Below are 18,584 nucleotides of genomic sequence, written 5' to 3'. Positions count from 1 at the left end.
GTAATAAAATAAATCCACAGCCGTCCCAAAACGGCTACGTTATTTTCACTAATGGAAAATTAGAGAAAATATACACACAATATTTCAGTGTTTTAACTCAAATATTGAGTTAAAACACTCAATAATTGATCACGTTCAGTCAAATTTAACTACAGATGATCAATAAACACAGGAATAGAAAATGAGTGAAATGTTAAAACTATCTTTAGATGATTAAATGTTTCAGACCTACCCTGCACTAAGCCGTCCAATCAGATTACAACACTTCTCTGCTCCGTCTGGCATGGAGTCGTTTCCCTTCCAACACTTACTGCCTACTGATCTGCGTATTGGTGTATGAATGTGTGAGTGTGAATGGGTGAATGTGACTCTAGTGTGAAGCGCTGAGTGGTCAAAATGACTGGAAAAGTTCAGTTCAGTCCATTTATCATTGATCAAACAGGTTGAGCGATAAACAAAAACCTGGTTTTGCATGACATGAAACCCTCAAATGACCACCCACTGAGCTGAGGTCTGAGTTTCTGAAGGGATGATTTGAATATGGAGCAGAATCTCCTAACGACCCGATTTCATTACTGCTAATGTCAGAAAGGTCGTTTCACCTCCAGATTTAATCTCGTTTAAATTTAATTTTCACTCGTCTCGGCCCAGACTGAGCTGGAAGCTGCTGATGACCAAAACATTTCGATTGTCAAAGTGAAGAAGGTGAAACGTGAGAAGCAGCTTCAGAGGATTATTGATGATGGATTTGTGTTTGTGCAAAACATACAAGACCTTTGCTTCTTTGCATGTTCCAATCATCTAATGGACAGAGACAGATTGACCTGCTTCTGATGCTATGAACTGATATTGCTATTCAAGAGTTCATTTCTGGACAGAAAAGGGATTAAAATTCAGTAAAGTCTTGACAATCTGCATAATATTTAATAAAGATCCTGGCAGGTAGGAGTAAAGATCTGCAGGACGCTGCAGGGAACGAGTCTGTGGATACGATTGGCTGTGCTGGTTGCTGAGCAACCACCTGAAGTTATGATCTTTTAAAGCTGCAGTTTGATAAACAAAACACCATGTTGACTGATGAGGAGACGGCAAAGCTAATGGCTAACAGGGACGTGATGAATGTTGGGCAGCTGGTTCAGCTAATGAGGCTAAAACAACCTGAGAGTGATTTACTCTGAAGTTAGAAGGTGTTATAAGGTTTAATCCTGTAAGATGAGGGGCTGTTTGACGGGTTTGATTAGTTTTATTTTGCAAGTTTTTTCCTTTTTCACCCAGATAAAAGAATAATGTTTTACATTCTTCCAAAATATCTCCTGCATTGTGGTTGTTTTCCAGCTGAGCTAGATTTAGCTCACAAAAACAGTTTTTAAATCGTTTTTAAACAAGTTTTGAAGTTTCTACCAGGAGCAGGAAAGCGACCTCAGGCTAAACTTGAGTAATGGATGCTAACATGCGGATATTTGATAAGTGTTGAGAAGTAATCAAGACAGTTTGTCAATGTTAAGAGAATAAAATCATTGACTTCTGGCTCGTTTTAATCTCTTGTGATTCCATGCGTGGAAACAAAAGCCACACAGAGATGACAGCGTCACAATAATCAGCATTTATTCAAGACAGATGCAGAAAAGCACATCACACAACATCAGAAACCTCAGAGCACAAACAACACATTAATTTACCTGAGAAAAGGAAAAACAACAAAAGATGGAAACGACAAACAAACAGCAAAGACGTCTTTGGAGAACTGCAGCGCAAATCTGATTTGTTACTCTGTGTAGAAAGTTTTATATTCTTGCATTTAATTTATTCAAATAAGGCGTATCTTTGCTCATCCAACCAGAACCTGTCTCTGACCCTTTTTAAAGTTAGAAACTCCCTGCAATTTGTTCCCAAGATCAAACACCAGTTGTCCCCATTGTCTAAATAAAATGGAAGCAGACTCTCCTGATCTCCTGCTGCTTCATGGCTTTCACAGATCAGTGTGAAAAGCTGGAGCTTCCCACTGAGGGCAGATCAGAGATCTTGGCAAACAATCTGCTTTAACTACAAGTAAAATAAAGTAAAATAAAGGTCAATAGCCCAGAATAAGTTATAAATTTTAAAACTATAATTAGGCTATTTCAATCAAAACATGTTAAGCTTTAAAACTAGCTTATTTTAATTTTATTTTCTTAATATCATCCAGGTTGGCTTTATTTTAAAAGACAAATACTAAACACAAAACATTTGCTGTTTCAGTCCAGCATTGATCCACCTCTCACTTCCTACCACTAACATTTTATTAGTAAAGTAGGATTAATCTTCCATCCATCCACATTTTAATATTTGCTTAATCATCTATTACAGACAAACCTGATATTATTGCCATGTTCATGCGTAATTGTACAGCAAGAACTCAGATTCTTGAGTTTCTTGAGACGTTTCATTTCTGACAGGTTAGCTTCCCATTCCTGTGCAGGAACAGCAGCGGTAGAACCAGACTGCTTGGCAAACAGAACCAGAACCCGACTAGAAAGATTTCACAGTAATTTTCTACTCCGTGGTTTGGATGCAGAATGGCCAGGGATGCGCTCTGCCCAGAAAACCTCAGCACCAGCGTGGCGGTTATGGCCAGGATGGTGTGGAACGCCCTCCATTTTGTCTGATCCGTCTTCATTCCCGAGGTGATCAGGACACAGAAGACAGCCAGGCTGCAGAAACTCACAGTCATGATGACGAAGGCGAAGATGGAGAAGTACACTGAGGTGGGGAAGTGAGGGTAAAACACGGGAACCAAAGCAAACATCCCGAAGCTCAGCAGACAGCCAACAGCAATGCAGACGTTTCTGACTCTGGTTCCCTGTGACTTCTTCAGCTTCATGTAGACAATGGGGTGAACCACAGCCAGATAGCGCTCCATGCAAGTCAGATAGTGAAACACAGTCTGTGCAGGCGCAGCAAAGGAGATAAGGTGATAAGCAAACACCATGATGGCTGTTCTGCAGGTTCCAATGCCAAAACTGAAAGATAAAGACCCAAAAGAAGAGAGGATCTCTGTTGCACCCATCCAGTAGGTGAAGACGTCCGTGTGGCTGTTCTGTCCTGCAGCCGGCCTGTTGGAGCGCCATCTCTGGAAACCCATCCAGAAGATGAAGAGGTACAGAGGGAGGATGAGGAGGATGTTGGTGAGGGTGAAGCAGTAGTTATGGATGACATGGTTGATGTCGCTGAAGCAGGAGAAGGTGATCGGATGGAGGGAGGCGTTGAAGAGGCAGTGGATGCTGGAAGAGGAGTTGGTCAGCATGGTGGAGGAATAGAAGGCGTTTCCACGCTGGAGATACAATAACAGACGAGTTTTATTGACCCTTTGCACGTGACGTCACGCTGATCAAAAACAGATCAGGATGAAAACCAAACTTCTCATTTTATTGTATAACGTTTAAAGCAGAAAGATGCGGCGGCGATGGACAGCAGCCGTCAATCATCATGACTGTCGTCACCTCGGTGTGACCGCGGATTAGCGGCGAACACTTTTTACAAGGTAAGATTAATGTTCATATTTAAATTTCATATTAGTTTTTATAAGCACGTATGAAGATGTTTTCAAATATCGCGTTGTGGAGAAGGTAGCGTCTAGCCATTGGTAACCATGGAAACAACGCCGTGTAGCCTATAGCATGTATGGAAAAAACTGGTTAGCATCTCTTTTGTTCGGTTTTAACGCTGCTCTGGTCTAAGGGGAAACACTGTTTATGACATATTAATATAAATCATGTGGCGTGGATTCAGGCAAAGTATGTAATTTGATCAACACGTCAGGAGGGAGGCGGTTCGGGTCGGTTTCTAAGCTAGCTGACTGTTTCAACCTTTAGTAAGTCCCTCCGGCTATGAGCCCCAGCCAGGTGAGTTACCTTCACAGACAAATTAGCTTGACCCCGATAAGTAAAAGAAATTAATAAACTGACAAAAACAAGGTAGGAAAACAATTTCAGTCTCTGTTCAACACTCCCGTCCCTCACTTCCGACGTCCATCATGGCGCCTCGAAGTTGTAAAACAGTGGTCCCCAAGCTACGGCCCGCGGGCTGGATCCGGCCCGCCGCCACATTTGGTCCGGCCCCCTGAACAAATACCAGGGAGCATTCAGATTTTTTTCATATATTGTATTTTCCGGTTTATATGTGGATTTTTCTTTCTTAGCAGGAAGTGTGTCCTGTAAACTGTGGGTGTTTTGTTTTTCATGGCGCATTGCTGCCATCTGTTGGACTTTTAGGGAACTGCTTGACTTCTATGTTATGTAATCAGTGCGGTTGTTTGCTAGCGGTAGAGCAGATGAACACGTGTTTGTTATGAACGCCGCATTCCAGGTTTCCCTCAATGGAAGATATACCAGTCAGTCCCAGTGACCGTTTCACTAACGGTTTTTGCCCATGTGCTTTCTGGGTAAAAATCAATGGAGAACAGTTTCAACCTTCAACCCCCCCCCCTCACCCCTCAAACACCCCCTCCCTCCCGTCAACAATTTCCGGCAGCGCAGGTGATAAGCGCATAACACTTTTTCTTTTAAACAGTGACTCGGCCCCCCACCAGAGAAGGGAAAAGTTATGTGGCCCTCACAGGAAAAAGTTTGGGGACCCCTGTTGTAAAAGGTCAATATTTTAAAATGCATTTTGGCAGGAGGAAGTGGTTTCAGTTGGGAGAAACAGAAAAACTCTTGGTAATTTTCAAATAAAAGTCCTGCCGTCCTGTACATGATATAATTAAACAGACTGACCTGGTGAGCCGTGTTTGGTTTCTTGCTGCTGGCTGAGCTCAGCTTGAATAACTTGTTTAAGTTCATCTGTGGGTTTTAATGGGAGGGAAACTGACAAACTGACAGCTTATTTGCATCATGCAAACTTTGTGATTTATTGTAGCTTTTTTGTTTTTTTTCCATGAATCATAAAAAGCGCTGGTGAGTTATGAATTTGATTTATTGTCTGTATCTGGACTTGATGTCAACCTGCCAGGATGTTTGACCTTTTCTCTGAACTACAGCTTCATAAAGAATTACTTCCACAGTTTTTAGGTTTATCTTTACATTTACATCTTTACAATAACTCTGAATTTATTGGTATGAAGTCACAACAAAACACGACGTCACTCTAATATGTTCATGTGCATTGAGCTGGCAGCCTCATTTATCACAGCTAGGCTATTTTAGCAATGGCAGAAGAAACCTAAATCATTTAGGTTTTGCCTAAATGAGTCTCCTTTAAGCTCTCGTTTTGTTATTTCATCTAAAATGATCGAAGTATTGACAGTATTGGTAAGAATCGATCTGCTGTCTGGAGTATTGATGTTTCAGTATCAATCAGTGGCGGAGCCAGAGGGGGGGGCAGGGGGGCCAGTGCCCCCCTGTCATCTGATTGGCCCCCCCTGATGATTGACATGTAACAGCACCAGGTTATTCCTGTATATTATTTGGAATCATTCTAATATCTAAAGAAGAAAAACAAATATATGAAAAGAAAATGTATAAAACTTTATATAAGTCCATGTGACATAAATAAATAGATTTTCATCAGGCGTGATACCAGCCTCCTTTATACTCATAACAAGCTGATATTCTTCTCCTGGGTGTTTCAGTTGCTGCTGTGGTGCAACTCAAAGGCTAAAGCTCTTCATACCTGGTGGTGATGGTAAAACACCAATAAGTTATTTATTGATCCTCCGCAAAAAGAGAAAAAACCGAAGAGGGCCGACGATGTTCTAGTTTGGATCAGAGGTGGAGCTGGAGTTTTTTGTTGTCCGTCAAAGAAAAAAATCATTTTATTTCCAATTTGTAGTCATCAAACGAAACATTTATTATTTCTCTGTTGGAACGTTTTTGAAATCAGGTAACATTTCAGGAAATGACGTGATTAGCAGACGGCAGAACTCTGATCGGTTCCTGATCCGCATCACTTCCCTCAGCGGGAGAAAAACCAGCAGAAGCGGATCAGCTGCTGGACGCTCCAGAGCCTCTGGTCCGTTAAAGCGTCCAGATCAGAGCTGATTCTCTGACAGATATTGTTCTTAGTCTGATTAATAATGAGCTCCACGATGTTCTCTGTGCGTAAAGTTGAAACTGTCTGAGCACCAAGTGGTCAGCTGATCACAGTCTGGACAGAAACCAGCGAACTGCTCTCTGTTCTCATCAAGACGAGGTGAGGAGGGAATCTGACATGTTAACTCAGTTTTTACTGGTTTGGTTTTAAAACACCATTAACTCAGCAGTGTAACTATATATTGTATATTTGGTGTTTGTCGTCTCATGTGTGATTAATTGGAGCATTTATTGCCCAGAGCTCTGCGCTGGTTTCTAACGGATCTGCACTTTAATTTCTTTCCTCTCTCAACAGTCAGCTGCTATTCCTCTACTTCAACTACAATAAGTAGATCATAACATTCTCTTCAGCTTTTCTCTGTGTGCTCAAAACTCATTAAATGTAAACTCATTAGAAGCCCGAACCTCCATCAGGCAAATAATTCTGGTCCGACCCGAAATATTGTTACCTGTCCAAGCAGAGCTTCCTAACCAAGGTGTCCATAACTCTTCAACACGCTGTCAGCTCCCGGTCAGAAAGACGCATTTAGTTCAGTGTCCATGAGATGATATTCAGAAAGGATCTTTAATTTGATTGATTTTAGTTTCCTCTGTGATGAACTCTGCGTAAAGTCTATCATGTCTCCATGTGCTCCAGTCAAAGGAGTTAATTATAACATGTCAAATGACAGAGGGGCTTAAAAAATAACCAAATATTCAGTTTGGTTATTTTTTAAATTATATATATATATATATGCACACACACATTTTAAATTTTGCCCCCCCAGAGGTAGTCCCGCCCCCCCTTAACCCCCCAACTTTAAAAGTGTAGCTCCGCCACTGGAACCCGTATGTCCTCATGCAGGGAAACAGGCAAAAATGCTAAAGTGTCGTTAAAAATGCTCCTTGTTTAATGGCTGAAACTTTTACTTGTTGTTTGCTTTAAAACAGACTTTTTACATGAAATGTTTTCTAATGTGTAGAAACAGAAACTTCTGGAGTTGATACTGAATATTCTGAATACATTAAAATTAACAACGATCACGTGTCAAATAGATTTTACAGAACAGTGTTTCTTAAAACACGGAACGGATTGTTTGATTTTTCTGTCTCTCGCTATAATTTGAAGAAACAGGTTTTTTTAACCAAGTCATGCAGAAGGTCTAACCAGGTGTGTCGGCCCTCATCCTGCATGTTTCAGTCTCACCTGGTTTTACACACCTGCATCAGGTGAGGCTCATTAGAGGCCTGAGAGGAACATTGACCTGCTGAGGAGGTTGATCTACCAGCAGGGAGAGAATCAAACCTGCAGGACCCACTTTGGACCCCCCTGGTCTAACCTGAGCATTTATATCATTTAATACATTTAGTTGTATCAAACTTCTCCTCAAAACTGCCAACAACACATTGATAAATATGATAAACCTACAAAAGAGGGTCATTTGGTTAATAAATAACAGATGTTATTGATATATTGATGCTTAGCAAAAGAGAAAAAGCTTCAAAGAGCCTTAAAAAAACAGACATGTTTACTAATCAGATGGTGGCCAACCTGAAAGAATCTTCCTCCTTGCTCTCCTCATCACCTGCTGCTGCTTCCTGCCTGAGGTCCTCGGCTGGTCAGTGCATCACCTCCAACACAGAGAAGAGCAGCGGTACCAACAGAACCCACCTGTCCATCAGATGGTTCCCAGAACCAGAAGACGATGGTGGAGCTGCAGCTTTCTAGAGTTTGAGGGCAGGACTAGTATCTAGGATAAAAAATCATATTTTTCCTTTAGTATTCATTCTATAAAGCCATTAATTGTGCTTTAGTTGTTTTTGTGTCGCAGAATAAAGTCCAATCCTTTCTGGGTGTGACAGGAAGTGAGACTGTGGACCAGTTTACAGCTGAAACGCCTCTGAAGCCTGGCTGTCGGGTTTCCTATCTAGCTGCTCCGCCTCTACATCTGGACACGCAGAAACGGATCTGACGTTGATAGATCTAGACTGAACTGGTTAGATTTTATTCATCTCATTATATTTCTGTCGGCTGCATGTGAGGCTTATTTACTCTGTTGGTTTGAAACTATTTGTTTTATATTCTAAACCCTTAAATACTCATTAACTCTAAGATTATCTTAACGTTTCATTTCTTAACATTGCATCCTTTCTATGTTTTATTAATTTTTAAATATTATCTTTACATTTTAAAATATTCTTTTAATATTTTACTCTTTTATAGCTCATTAACTTTCACATATCATCTTAATATTTTATTCTTTTTAGCATTTAGCTGTTTTTTAACACTTTATTAACATTTTATTTCCCTACATGGTGGTTTGGACCCAGCGCCTCGGAGGCCTGGGGCCCCGTCTGTTTCTACCTGAATGACATGAAGACGACATGAATGATGTGAACATCTGGAAAAGCCTCAGGACGTTTCCGGACAGGGACAGTGTCTGCTCCAGGTTCGTCTCCCCGTTTAGTTTCGGGCTCTTCAGAGCCAAACGGGACGTTGAGACGTTTTACCAGGTGGAGAAAGAGTCACACGCTGTTAGACAAAGGGCTCATAGTGAAGAGTTACATGTTTGATTCTGGGCTGCACAGTGGCGCAGTTGGTAGAGCTGTTGCCTTGCAGCAAGAAGGTTCTGGGTTCGATTCCCGGCATGGGGTCTTTCTGCATGGAGTCTCCATGTTCTCCCTGTGCATGGTGGGTTTTCTCCAGGTACTCCGGTTTCCTCCCACAGTCCAAAAACATGACTGTCAGGTTAACTGGCCTCTCCAAATTGTCCCGAGGTGTGAGTGTGTGTGTGCATGGTTGTGTGTCCTGTGTGTCTCTGTGTTGCCCTGCGACAGACTGGCGACCTGTCCAGGTGACCCCGCCTCTCGCCCGGCACGCCAGCTGGAGAGGAACCAGCACCTCCTGACCCCACTGAGGGACAAGGGTGCAGGAAAATGGATGGATGGATGTTTGATTCTGTCAGACTCTGAGGCTCATTCCTCAGAGAAACAGAAACTTATCAGGCCACAGAGACGTGGTGAGATTCAGGGAGAGTCTTCAGTCTTCAGATCAGCTGCTCCTCAGACGCTGCTCAGACTTTTTTAGAAACGTCTCGGATGTGAAGGTTAAAACGTCTCCTTTCAGCGCTGAAAGAGAATAAAATCAGTCGGATGCTTTTATGCTCCGTGTGTCGATACAAATTATGATTCATCCGTTAAGATTTTCATTCTCAACATATGTAAAAAACAAAACCATATAAATATATTTTATAAAATGCATAAATATATGCAAATGCAAATATGTGTCAGTTATGACATCACTCTCCCTGTGATGTCATAATACCATTCTCCTTTGTTATGACATCATAAAACAGTTTTAAGTACTTGAACTTTCCCAAGATCTTTCATTCGAGTTCTGAAGAAAGACTAGAGAAAACGTTCAACATGGATAACAACCTCGTTGACGATATTAAAGATTTTTATATCAGGGTTGAAAGGAGGAGGCTAAGATATTTAGATACGGAGGAGTTACTACTTGAAATTGCAGGACTAATGAAGAAGATCAAAAGGTCTTATAACTTAAATGCATCTGAAGAAGATGAAATGGTGGAAGCCATTCTTGGCCATTTGAATGGAGAGCGGCAGCGTCCGAGCTGGAGTGTGTGGGGCTTTTTGACCAACTGTGGAGAGTCTTTTGTGAGCGGCTTGAGTTTTGGCCTGGGCTTTGGAGCGGCTGCAGGCGTCGCTCTGATCGTTTTCAAACTCCTGACCTAAACCGTCCCGTCCCCTTCGAAATCTGGGTGGAGCCTGAGGTGTTGAGGAATATAATTATGTTAATAGTTAAAAGTTAGTCAAGTTTTATTCAGCAGTTAGTGGTTTTCTCTGTTTAATTCCCTGAAATTGATTCACTTGCCTGGGGATCACATTGTTTCTTCGGTGGAAACTGAAATCCTGGGTACGCCTCGCTGCAGGAGAACGGTTACTACTCATCTGACCAAATGAATACAAACCCGATGGAAGAAAAGACTAAACAGATCCTCAGAGTGGGGGCCTTACCTGGGTCCTTGGGACTTTCTGTCTGGAAGCCACGTCGTCTCCTGGGTCTTTTGGACCTTCTTTCCTGGCATGAAGAGAAAACGATAAAGGAAAAGTTTTTCAGAGTCTGAGCTCAAAGAACCAAACTATTTTTTATATTAGATAATTAATTTAATGTCACATAATTATCGCGGTAGAAGCCATTTGTTTGTTAAATACTTAATGAAAAATATTTACCGTGTTTGTTGTAAATAACGTAAACTCACAAAGATCGAGGAAATTAGTCCAAGTTTGTCGTTTATTGAACGTTCAGAAACTACAGCGGCTGTGATGAGCCACATTAAAGGTAAACAAAGGTAAAACAACCTGGAGTTAACTTGTTAATTTAGGTTCAGGAGCAGAACCACGCCTCAAACCACACCTCCAATTTCCTAAACGGCCCATATTTACCCGCTCCAGAGCCGTTCCACGCCTGTTACATCGTTTGTCAACAGACTACGTTGCTTGTCAACAAAAACGTTCTTCTCACAACGGAAGACGCTCTTTCTGTCCAGCCCGACCGCTCCGACTCGGATGACCTCTTTGACCCGTCCCCAGCTGCCTCAACCTCAACCAGCTCAGTCATCCAATAAGTACCACGGCCCTCCCCCATTTCTCCTTCACTTCGCCAGCAAGTCCTGCATGGTAATTATGTCGATCTAGCACTTCTCCTTCAACCTTCTCTCATCTGTTTTAGTTAACCAAGAGAAATCAATACAAACCAAGGTCCCATGCAACTTAGCAATTCTTTAAATTCACGGGTTTCGGTGCTTATTACAAATTAAAACGGTTCGCCGATAAATGGCCACTCGAGTTTAAGTCTCTCCAGAACGCCTCGGGCTCTCCTTCTTCCGCTCTCTTCGTCATCACTGCGATCCTTTGGGGTCACGAATGGTCTACAAAATCCATCCTCATTCATTCAGACAGCACGGCAGTAGTAGAAATCATCAATAAAGGCCGCTCTCGCTCCCCCGAAATCATGCAGTTCATGGCAGACTTACTTTAGTTTCTGCCCAACATCAGTTTCTCATTCAAGCCGCTCATATTTCCGGATCAAAAAACCGCTGACGCTCTTTCTCGTTTTTCCTTCCAGAAATTCAGACTCTTGGCCCCAGATGCAGAAGCACGTTCCACGCCGGTCCCTCCGTTTTCTTCAACCATATTCAACTGAGCCCTCCATTACCTGATCTCCACCGAGCTTCTCAAGATTTAATCCTCAGCAGCCCAGCTCCTCGCTCGCTTTCCGTATATCTGACCGGCTGGAACCGATTTAAATCTTTCCCATGCAACTTAACAATTCTTTAAGCTCCCATTCCAAAGACCTCACACCCGTCGAATTTGCTCTCGCTTTTTCTCTTTACAGAGACACCATTTCTCACCCAACCACAGCCTGTACATCTATCATCCCTCTCCGCTCTCGCTTTTTCTACCGCCGACCGTCTGACCACCGCCGCCCCTCTTCCTCCCCTCATTCCGAAGTCCAGCGAACCATCTCCCTCCGCCAAAACCCTCACGCACAGGGGAACCGAGAAAAGAGGTCGCCCCATCCTGTACCAAGGAGGCAGGATGATCTGCAACAACTTCAACGACCTCGGCTGCTCAAGCTCCAGTTGCAGGTTGCTGCGCGCCTGCTCCTTCTGCGGCGGAGCCCACGCAAGGCACACCTGCCCCCATAACCCCACTTCCACAGCAGACTGACTAGGCCGCCATCTCTCCACTCCAGTACAGGTGAAAGCCCTCTCAAGCATCACCCAGACAGGGAATTTGTTAACTTTCTCATTAACGGCTTCACTCACGGTTTCCACCCAGGCATAGAAATTGTTCCAGATTCCACCTACCAATGTCACAATCTTCAATCCGCTCTCTCAGGTCCCGACACAGTCGACTCTCTCCTCGCCGAAGAAGTTCAAAAAGGGTTCGTTATAGGCCCCTTTTCTAGGTCCCCTTTCCCTACGTTCCGCGTCAGCCCCATTGGCATCGCCACTCGCAAATATTCAGGTAAAAAAAAGGCTAATCATAGATATTTCAGCCCCTCAAGGCTCTCATGTTCCCAGCATCAATAGCATCATTCAGTTTCTTTGACAAACTAATAATAATAACAACAACAATAATACTAATACTAGTAATAATAATAAATAATAGTGATGATAAATACATAAATGTCACATATATATTATAATTATTATAAATGTATATATATGTTTAGTTATATATACATATATATATTTATGAAATAAAAACAGGGCAATGTATTTTAATGCTCAATATTACCCATCAAATACCGTTCCCTTGTTTTAAAGTGGGGGATCTGATGGGTAATATTGAGCATTAAAATGCATTACCCTGTTTATATATATATATATATATATATATATATATATATATATATATATATATATATATAATATGTGACATATATGTATTTATCATTACTTATTTTTATTATTATTGTTATTAGTATTATTACTATTTGTTTTCCGCAAAAACGTGAAAAAAGTGACAACTTTGCCGAAACATGTTTGAGCCTTCACGGTGTCCGTAGTTCCCTACGCGCTGCTTTCTCAGTGCTCATCACGAGCACGCGCGTATTTTGCCTTGTGGGCGGGGCTTCCTCTTATCCTCAATAAATATTTAAATCTGTATTCCTCGCTAGTGACCTGAACAGGTGATCAACTCTAAACCAGTCGCACCTTTTCACTCTCCGTCTCTCTTGCGTCATTTAAGCACAGCCGTTGCCATGGCAACCTCCTGCGCTCCACAAGCCGAGCAGAGATTATGTTAAAAACACGACATCCAGTCCGATATCAAGTTTGCAGGCTTGATATTTATTGTGCATCATTAATGAGCCTCATGAACACAGCGGTGGTTGATTGGTTCATTTTAAACTCCTGGTCATGGAACCGAAAGGCAATTGGTCAAAACCTTATTGAAACAATAATCACTGAGATTATTATTGTTGTTGGCAGGGCCGTGCAGAGGCCACTAAAGGGGCAGGAGCTCAAAAAAACAACAACAAAAGGCCCATCTAACCGTATTTTAGGACAGAATATTAACAAACAGCTTTCAGAGTTTAATAAACAATGATAAATTACAAAAATGTGACATATTCAATCAAAGCTAAGGAACATCTCCATATAGAGCATAACACTATGAATATGTAAGATATTTTATTAGTAATTTCTTTCTGCAGGTTTATTTTGTTATAGGAAAGTTTTGCAATATTCAAATTTAGCAAGATATGTACATCAGAGCTGGACCACCAGACATATTTAGTCTTTACATAATTACACTATTAAAATATAAACTAGGGCTCAATGCAACCTTTTAGTGACTGTAATCTATAACAGATCTGCCTGTTTGCTGCAGTGGAGATGAAGACGGTCCATTCAGGAAGCAGAGCTGCAGCAAACTTTAACTGGAACTGCAGAAAAAAGACAAAAACAAATATTTATTGTTAATGTCACCATGAGAAAAGCTACTGAGTTTTGCTTAAAAAACTTTTTTTTTTAATTCAAATTAAACATTTTTGACTCATGAACTTTTTTTGCAAAACAAACTTATTTGCGCTTGTCATGAATCTTTTCTTGCTGTTCTAAGTTTTTGTTTGACTCAAAGTTTTGCTTGTGATTCTCACATGACGTCTTTAGCAGAGACTAAAATCACAACAACAGATTTATGATGTGTGCAAATAAATGTTTGTTTGGTAAAAATTAGTTAATTAAAAAAAGTCTTTTAAACAAAACCTTTTTTTTAAAGGAATCATTACAATTCCAAAAGTTTTGATTACAATTTTATTTTACTTAACTGAGGTTAGTTTTTGTTTCCATTGAATAATTGGGAAACAAATTTAACTTCATATTCTGTGAACCAGAAACTAAACTTAAAGTCTGGTTGAGTTTTTTCCTTCATTAATGTCACTTTTATTACATTCATTATATCTATCATGGTGATTCAGGGTGAGTTATTTTTAATTCTAAATTAATATCCTTGTTGGACTTTTATTTAAGTGTTTTTCTCCATCAGGATACATTTACCTAACGCCAGAATAAATGAAATGTACGTTATGCAGCAAAGGAAATTAGAAGATCTGACATATATCCATTATGGAGATGATCGGTTTTGGACAGGCGATGTGCCCTTTATGCATAATAAATACTGAAGAATGACTGATATCATTAAAGATACAGGGAAGAAGCTTTTAGTTATCTAGCTTTGCTAGCAAAGTCGTTAGCTAGCCTAGCAGCTAGCTAATAGCACAACAACAACAGCCTAATGTCTGTATGATAAAATAGTGAATCGATAGATAAGATCAGTTTCTCCTCACCTGGCTGTCTCCTCCCCTCAAATGACTACAAATTTATTTCCAATTTGTAGTCATCAAAGGAAACATTTATTATTTCTCTGTTGGAACGTTTTTGAAATCAGGTAACATTTCAGGAAATGACGTGATTAGCAGACGGCAGAACTCTGATCGGTTCCTGATCCCTCAGCGGGAGAAAACCCAGCAGAAGCGGATCAGCTGCTGGACGCTCCAGAGCCTCTGGTCCGTTAAAGCGTCCAGATCAGAGCTGATTCTCTGACAGATATTGTTCTTAGTCTGATTAATAATGAGCTCCACGATGTTCTCTGTGCGTAAAGTTAAACTGTCTGAGCACCAAGTGGTCAGCTGATCACAGTCTGGACAGAAACCGCTCTCCCATGAATTAAACAAATGAAGCCGCTCCGGTTTGCATGCAGGAGAATTAATTGTCTTTGAGTTTTGTTTTCTCATCGTTCATTTTATTTTCATAATAGCTTCTTTAAAAACAAATGGGCTTTAACTTTACATTTAATAGTTGCACTTCGAGCTTTTTCTAAATGTATGAAGCTGTTTTCAAAAAGCAACATGGTTTAATTTTTTAATGACAGATCAACACAGAGTAACACGTCACTGTAAAGTTGGAAGAAATAAGAGCATGCATTTTTTTTTAAATGCTAATAATAAATCTGGAAAGTCATGTTGCAATGCACATATTTCTCCAGAAGATGGCACTGTGGTTTTAAATTACATCTTCTGTCAGACTTAACTCTAATTTTTATTCTTTTATATTTGTGTTAAAATGAGACTTTTTCTTTTACTTAAGAATATAAAGAGTTTTATCTCTGAAAGACTGGAGGAAGAAAGAGAAAAATGAAGAAAAGCATCAGCCAAGTCAAAACTCCTGATTTTACTTACAAGCTATTGATGCTGTAGCACAGCTGGCTGCAGCAGACAACTAGAAAATTAGACCAATATCTTTTTTATTATCATTTGTTTTTGATAGAACAGAATTCCACATCTTCTTGTGTACAGATTGTGTTAACATCGCAGCGCAACTACCTCTTACAGGAAGTTAGAAAATTGAAATGAACATAAATTGGAGGAAACCTTATTAGGCACAAACAACTACTACAAATCAAAGTGGAAAATAATGCAACATTTGTTTACATTAAACAAAAAGCAAACAAAACAATTCAGCATTTACTAATTAAAACAAACTCATTTAGTTCAGCAAACCACCTCATTTGAAAACCTTTTCCTGTGTCGTTGTTTTTCTGTGCTGTTAGTTTGTGTTTTCTTTAAAAACAAATAGTGATCAGGTGTCGTTTTTGTCATAGTAGAAGCTAATTTTAGCACTGTTGCACAGCTAGGTCTAACAGGACGTTAGAAAAGTAAATGCTGGCATCCAGAACATCTCATCCCAATGCTCTAGTTTATACAGCTGGTTAGTTTTCCCGCTCTGTGCAGAAACAGGAGCGGCAGAACCAGACTACTGGGAAACGTCAGGAAGATTCCTGAATCCAGGAATCCGCACAACCTCCTGGGATCCAGAAAGAGCACGTGTTTTAACCCAAAACCCACCAGGAGCCCAGCAAATCTCAGCACTAGAGTGACGGTTATGGCCAGGATCATGTGAAAAGCTCTGCGTTTGGTTTGGTCAGCCTGTCTTTTCTGATCGCCCGCCTCCGCTGACGCTGGGCGAGTTAGAGCCCGGAGGACAGAACAGCAGAAGAAAACCATCACACTTACGGTGAGAACTAAAATAAGGAAAAAAGGAACAGAGGGAAAGTCTGGCAAGTTCACCTGTAGCACCTTCATCCATCCCAAACACAGCAGCCAAACCGAAGCGCTGCTGATGACTCTAATTTTGACCCTGTGGGTTTCCTTACTGCGCATGTAGGCGATGGGGTGAACAACAGCGAGGTAGCGGTCAGCGCAGGTCAGGACATGTAAAAATGTTTGTCCTGGTAAAATGATACAGAATAAAAATACACCCAGAAAGAGCAGAATCTGACTTTCCCTGTAAAAGCTTGACGTGAAAAGGACAGATCCAATAACGCAAATGATCTCTAGGATCATCATCTGGAGGGTGAAGAAGTCGGAGGGGCTCAGTGTCGCCCCGGCAGAGTGCTGACGTCTCCAGCGCCGGATCTCCATGTAGAGAACGAAGACGTAGAGAGGGAGGAGCAGCAGAGAGTTGATGCTGCTGTAAACCATGAATATCACTCTCGTGGCCACTGAGAGTCGACAGGTCATGAAAAAGGGAACGTCAGACGAGTTGGAGGTTGAGGGGACAGGAAGGACATTAAGAGACAACGAAGCGTTGAGAGACATGGCCTGGAAAGAAGAGCAGAAGCCAAAAACAGTTGAACCATCGCTAATTAATTCTCCTCTTACGTCTGTAACATGTCCATATCATCACATTTGCAGATGATAGTTTCATTTCCACCAGAGTTGCAGAAAATTACATTAATTTCCACTCAAAAATCTGAATCTCCTCAAAAATATATATAATCAACTATCCATCCATCCATCTGTCCATTTTCCTGCACCCTTGTCCCTCAGTGGGGTCGGGAGGGTTGCTGGTGCCCATCTCCAGCTGGCGTGCCGGGTGGGAGGTGGGGTCACCTGGACAGGTCGCCAGTCTGTCGCAGGGCAACACAGAGACACACAACCATGCACACACACACTCACACCTAGGGGCAATTTGGAGAGGCCAGTTAACCTGACTGGACTGTGGGAGGAAACTGGAGTACCTGGAGAAAACCCACCATGCACAGGGAGAACATGGAGACTCCATGCAGAAAGACCGGGGCCGGGAATCGAACCTAGAACCTTCTTGCTGCAATGCAACGGCTCTACCAACTGCGCCACTGTGCAGCCCATATAATCAACTAATAAGTCTCAAAGTTTAATCATTGTAAAGAGTAATTATGTTTTTGACCGAATGAGCCACATTGTGAGGCAATGCAGGAAGGAATGACAGGAATATATAATGGAAATTCTTCTTTTTCACCCCAGAATCACAATTTCTGCCACACAACAGCCCATCTACAGCAGAACAGCTGGAAAAACGAGGACTAAGACATTGCAATGGCCCAGTCAAAGTCCATATCTGAAACGTTTTGAAGATGCCTAAAGGAGACATTTGTCTTTGAGCAGAACAAATGTCTGCAAACCTGAAGACATGTTGGAAAATTGGCTGTAATTCATTATGATGAGTTGTTGTGATAACTGGAATATTAACGTTGATTTTAATTTGGACTCCAGATAAAAAGATTCCTGCAGAGTCCAAGACTGTTATCAAAACTAAGACAAATAAATGAACTGAAATAGATCATTCACTGATTACTACAAACATGTCGAATAACTAATCAAATCCATAATAAATCAGGATATTCTGGACAAAATGATTCTCAATATTGTATGAAAAAGTAACATCTGAGAAGAGTATAGAAATGTACCCGTTAGTTTGGATCTTTCCTCTGGTTTCTCTCCTGAATGTCTCGTCTTTCTGGTTCTGACTGTCAGAGAATTGGACCAGGACTCTATATGTATTGGTGACGCCGGTGCGACTTAAACCAACAAACCGAACCGATCAAATGTTTTCGTGTAACTGAATCCCGGTGGGGCAGCCATTAGAGTTCTCAGCTGTCATTTAGGATGAAATGGAGACGTGAAAGCGTATGAAGTTTCTCGTTCTAAACCCAGCATGTATGCAAAGACAGCAAATGAAGCCGTGGTGTAGTATGGCATGTCAATGCAAACACAACCTAAAGCATCTGCAGGACAACAAAGACGAGGACGGAAAGACTACAAACCGAATCTGAACAAAATGTCTCCTTCTTGTTTGTTTCTATTTACCCAAAAACTAAAACCCTAAACACGAAACATAGCTACAGCGGTTCAACGGTGTCTCAGGCCTAAAGTGGATGTTTAATATGGATGATATTACAAACATAAAAGCATTTACTTTCGCACTTTAATGAAAAAAATAATTAGAAATGCAAAAATATTCCAAATTGAGTGTAAAAATAAGTAAATAAATGAATACTGCAACATAAAAATAACTGGAATATATAGAAATGACAACTTTTAAAAAGCAAACTTAATTTGCTAAATCTCTATGATATTAAAAAAAGAAAGAGAAAATTACAGCATATTAATAATTATGCTTTTAATAT

At 41.0% G+C, this 18,584-nt stretch overlaps 2 protein-coding genes across 2 annotated transcripts; both read right to left on the bottom strand.

Annotated features, from left to right (window-relative positions):
• Positions 1 to 1,588: 1,588 nt before the first annotated feature.
• Positions 1,589 to 8,812, bottom strand: LOC145548786 (uncharacterized). The gene is made up of 2 exons (XM_081599738.1): positions 7,597 to 8,812; positions 1,589 to 3,310 (listed from the first exon to the last, which is right to left on the bottom strand). The coding sequence occupies exon 2, from the start codon at positions 3,281 to 3,283 to the stop codon at positions 2,423 to 2,425; it is 861 nt and encodes a 286-aa protein (XP_081455864.1). The 5' UTR covers positions 3,284 to 3,310; positions 7,597 to 8,812; the 3' UTR covers positions 1,589 to 2,422.
• Positions 8,813 to 14,572: 5,760 nt separating this feature from the next.
• Positions 14,573 to 18,480, bottom strand: LOC108167182 (uncharacterized). The gene is made up of 2 exons (XM_017310360.2): positions 17,865 to 18,480; positions 14,573 to 16,737 (listed from the first exon to the last, which is right to left on the bottom strand). The coding sequence occupies exon 2, from the start codon at positions 16,732 to 16,734 to the stop codon at positions 15,829 to 15,831; it is 906 nt and encodes a 301-aa protein (XP_017165849.2). The 5' UTR covers positions 16,735 to 16,737; positions 17,865 to 18,480; the 3' UTR covers positions 14,573 to 15,828.
• Positions 18,481 to 18,584: the final 104 nt, after the last annotated feature.

This window comes from Poecilia reticulata, chromosome 18 (genome assembly GCF_904066995.2).
Source record: "Poecilia reticulata chromosome 18, P_reticulata-male-v2, whole genome shotgun sequence".
In the NCBI taxonomy this organism is placed as follows: Eukaryota; Metazoa; Chordata; class Actinopteri; order Cyprinodontiformes; family Poeciliidae; genus Poecilia; species Poecilia reticulata.
This window is presented reverse-complemented; position numbering and strand designations above follow the sequence as displayed.

What these genes read in the sequence shown, in the direction of transcription:
- LOC145548786 (XM_081599738.1), bottom strand. Translation starts at nt 3,283, where the DNA reads ATGCTGACCAACTCCTCTTCCAGCATCCACTGCCTCTTCAACGCCTCC.
- LOC108167182 (XM_017310360.2), bottom strand. Translation starts at nt 16,734, where the DNA reads ATGTCTCTCAACGCTTCGTTGTCTCTTAATGTCCTTCCTGTCCCCTCA.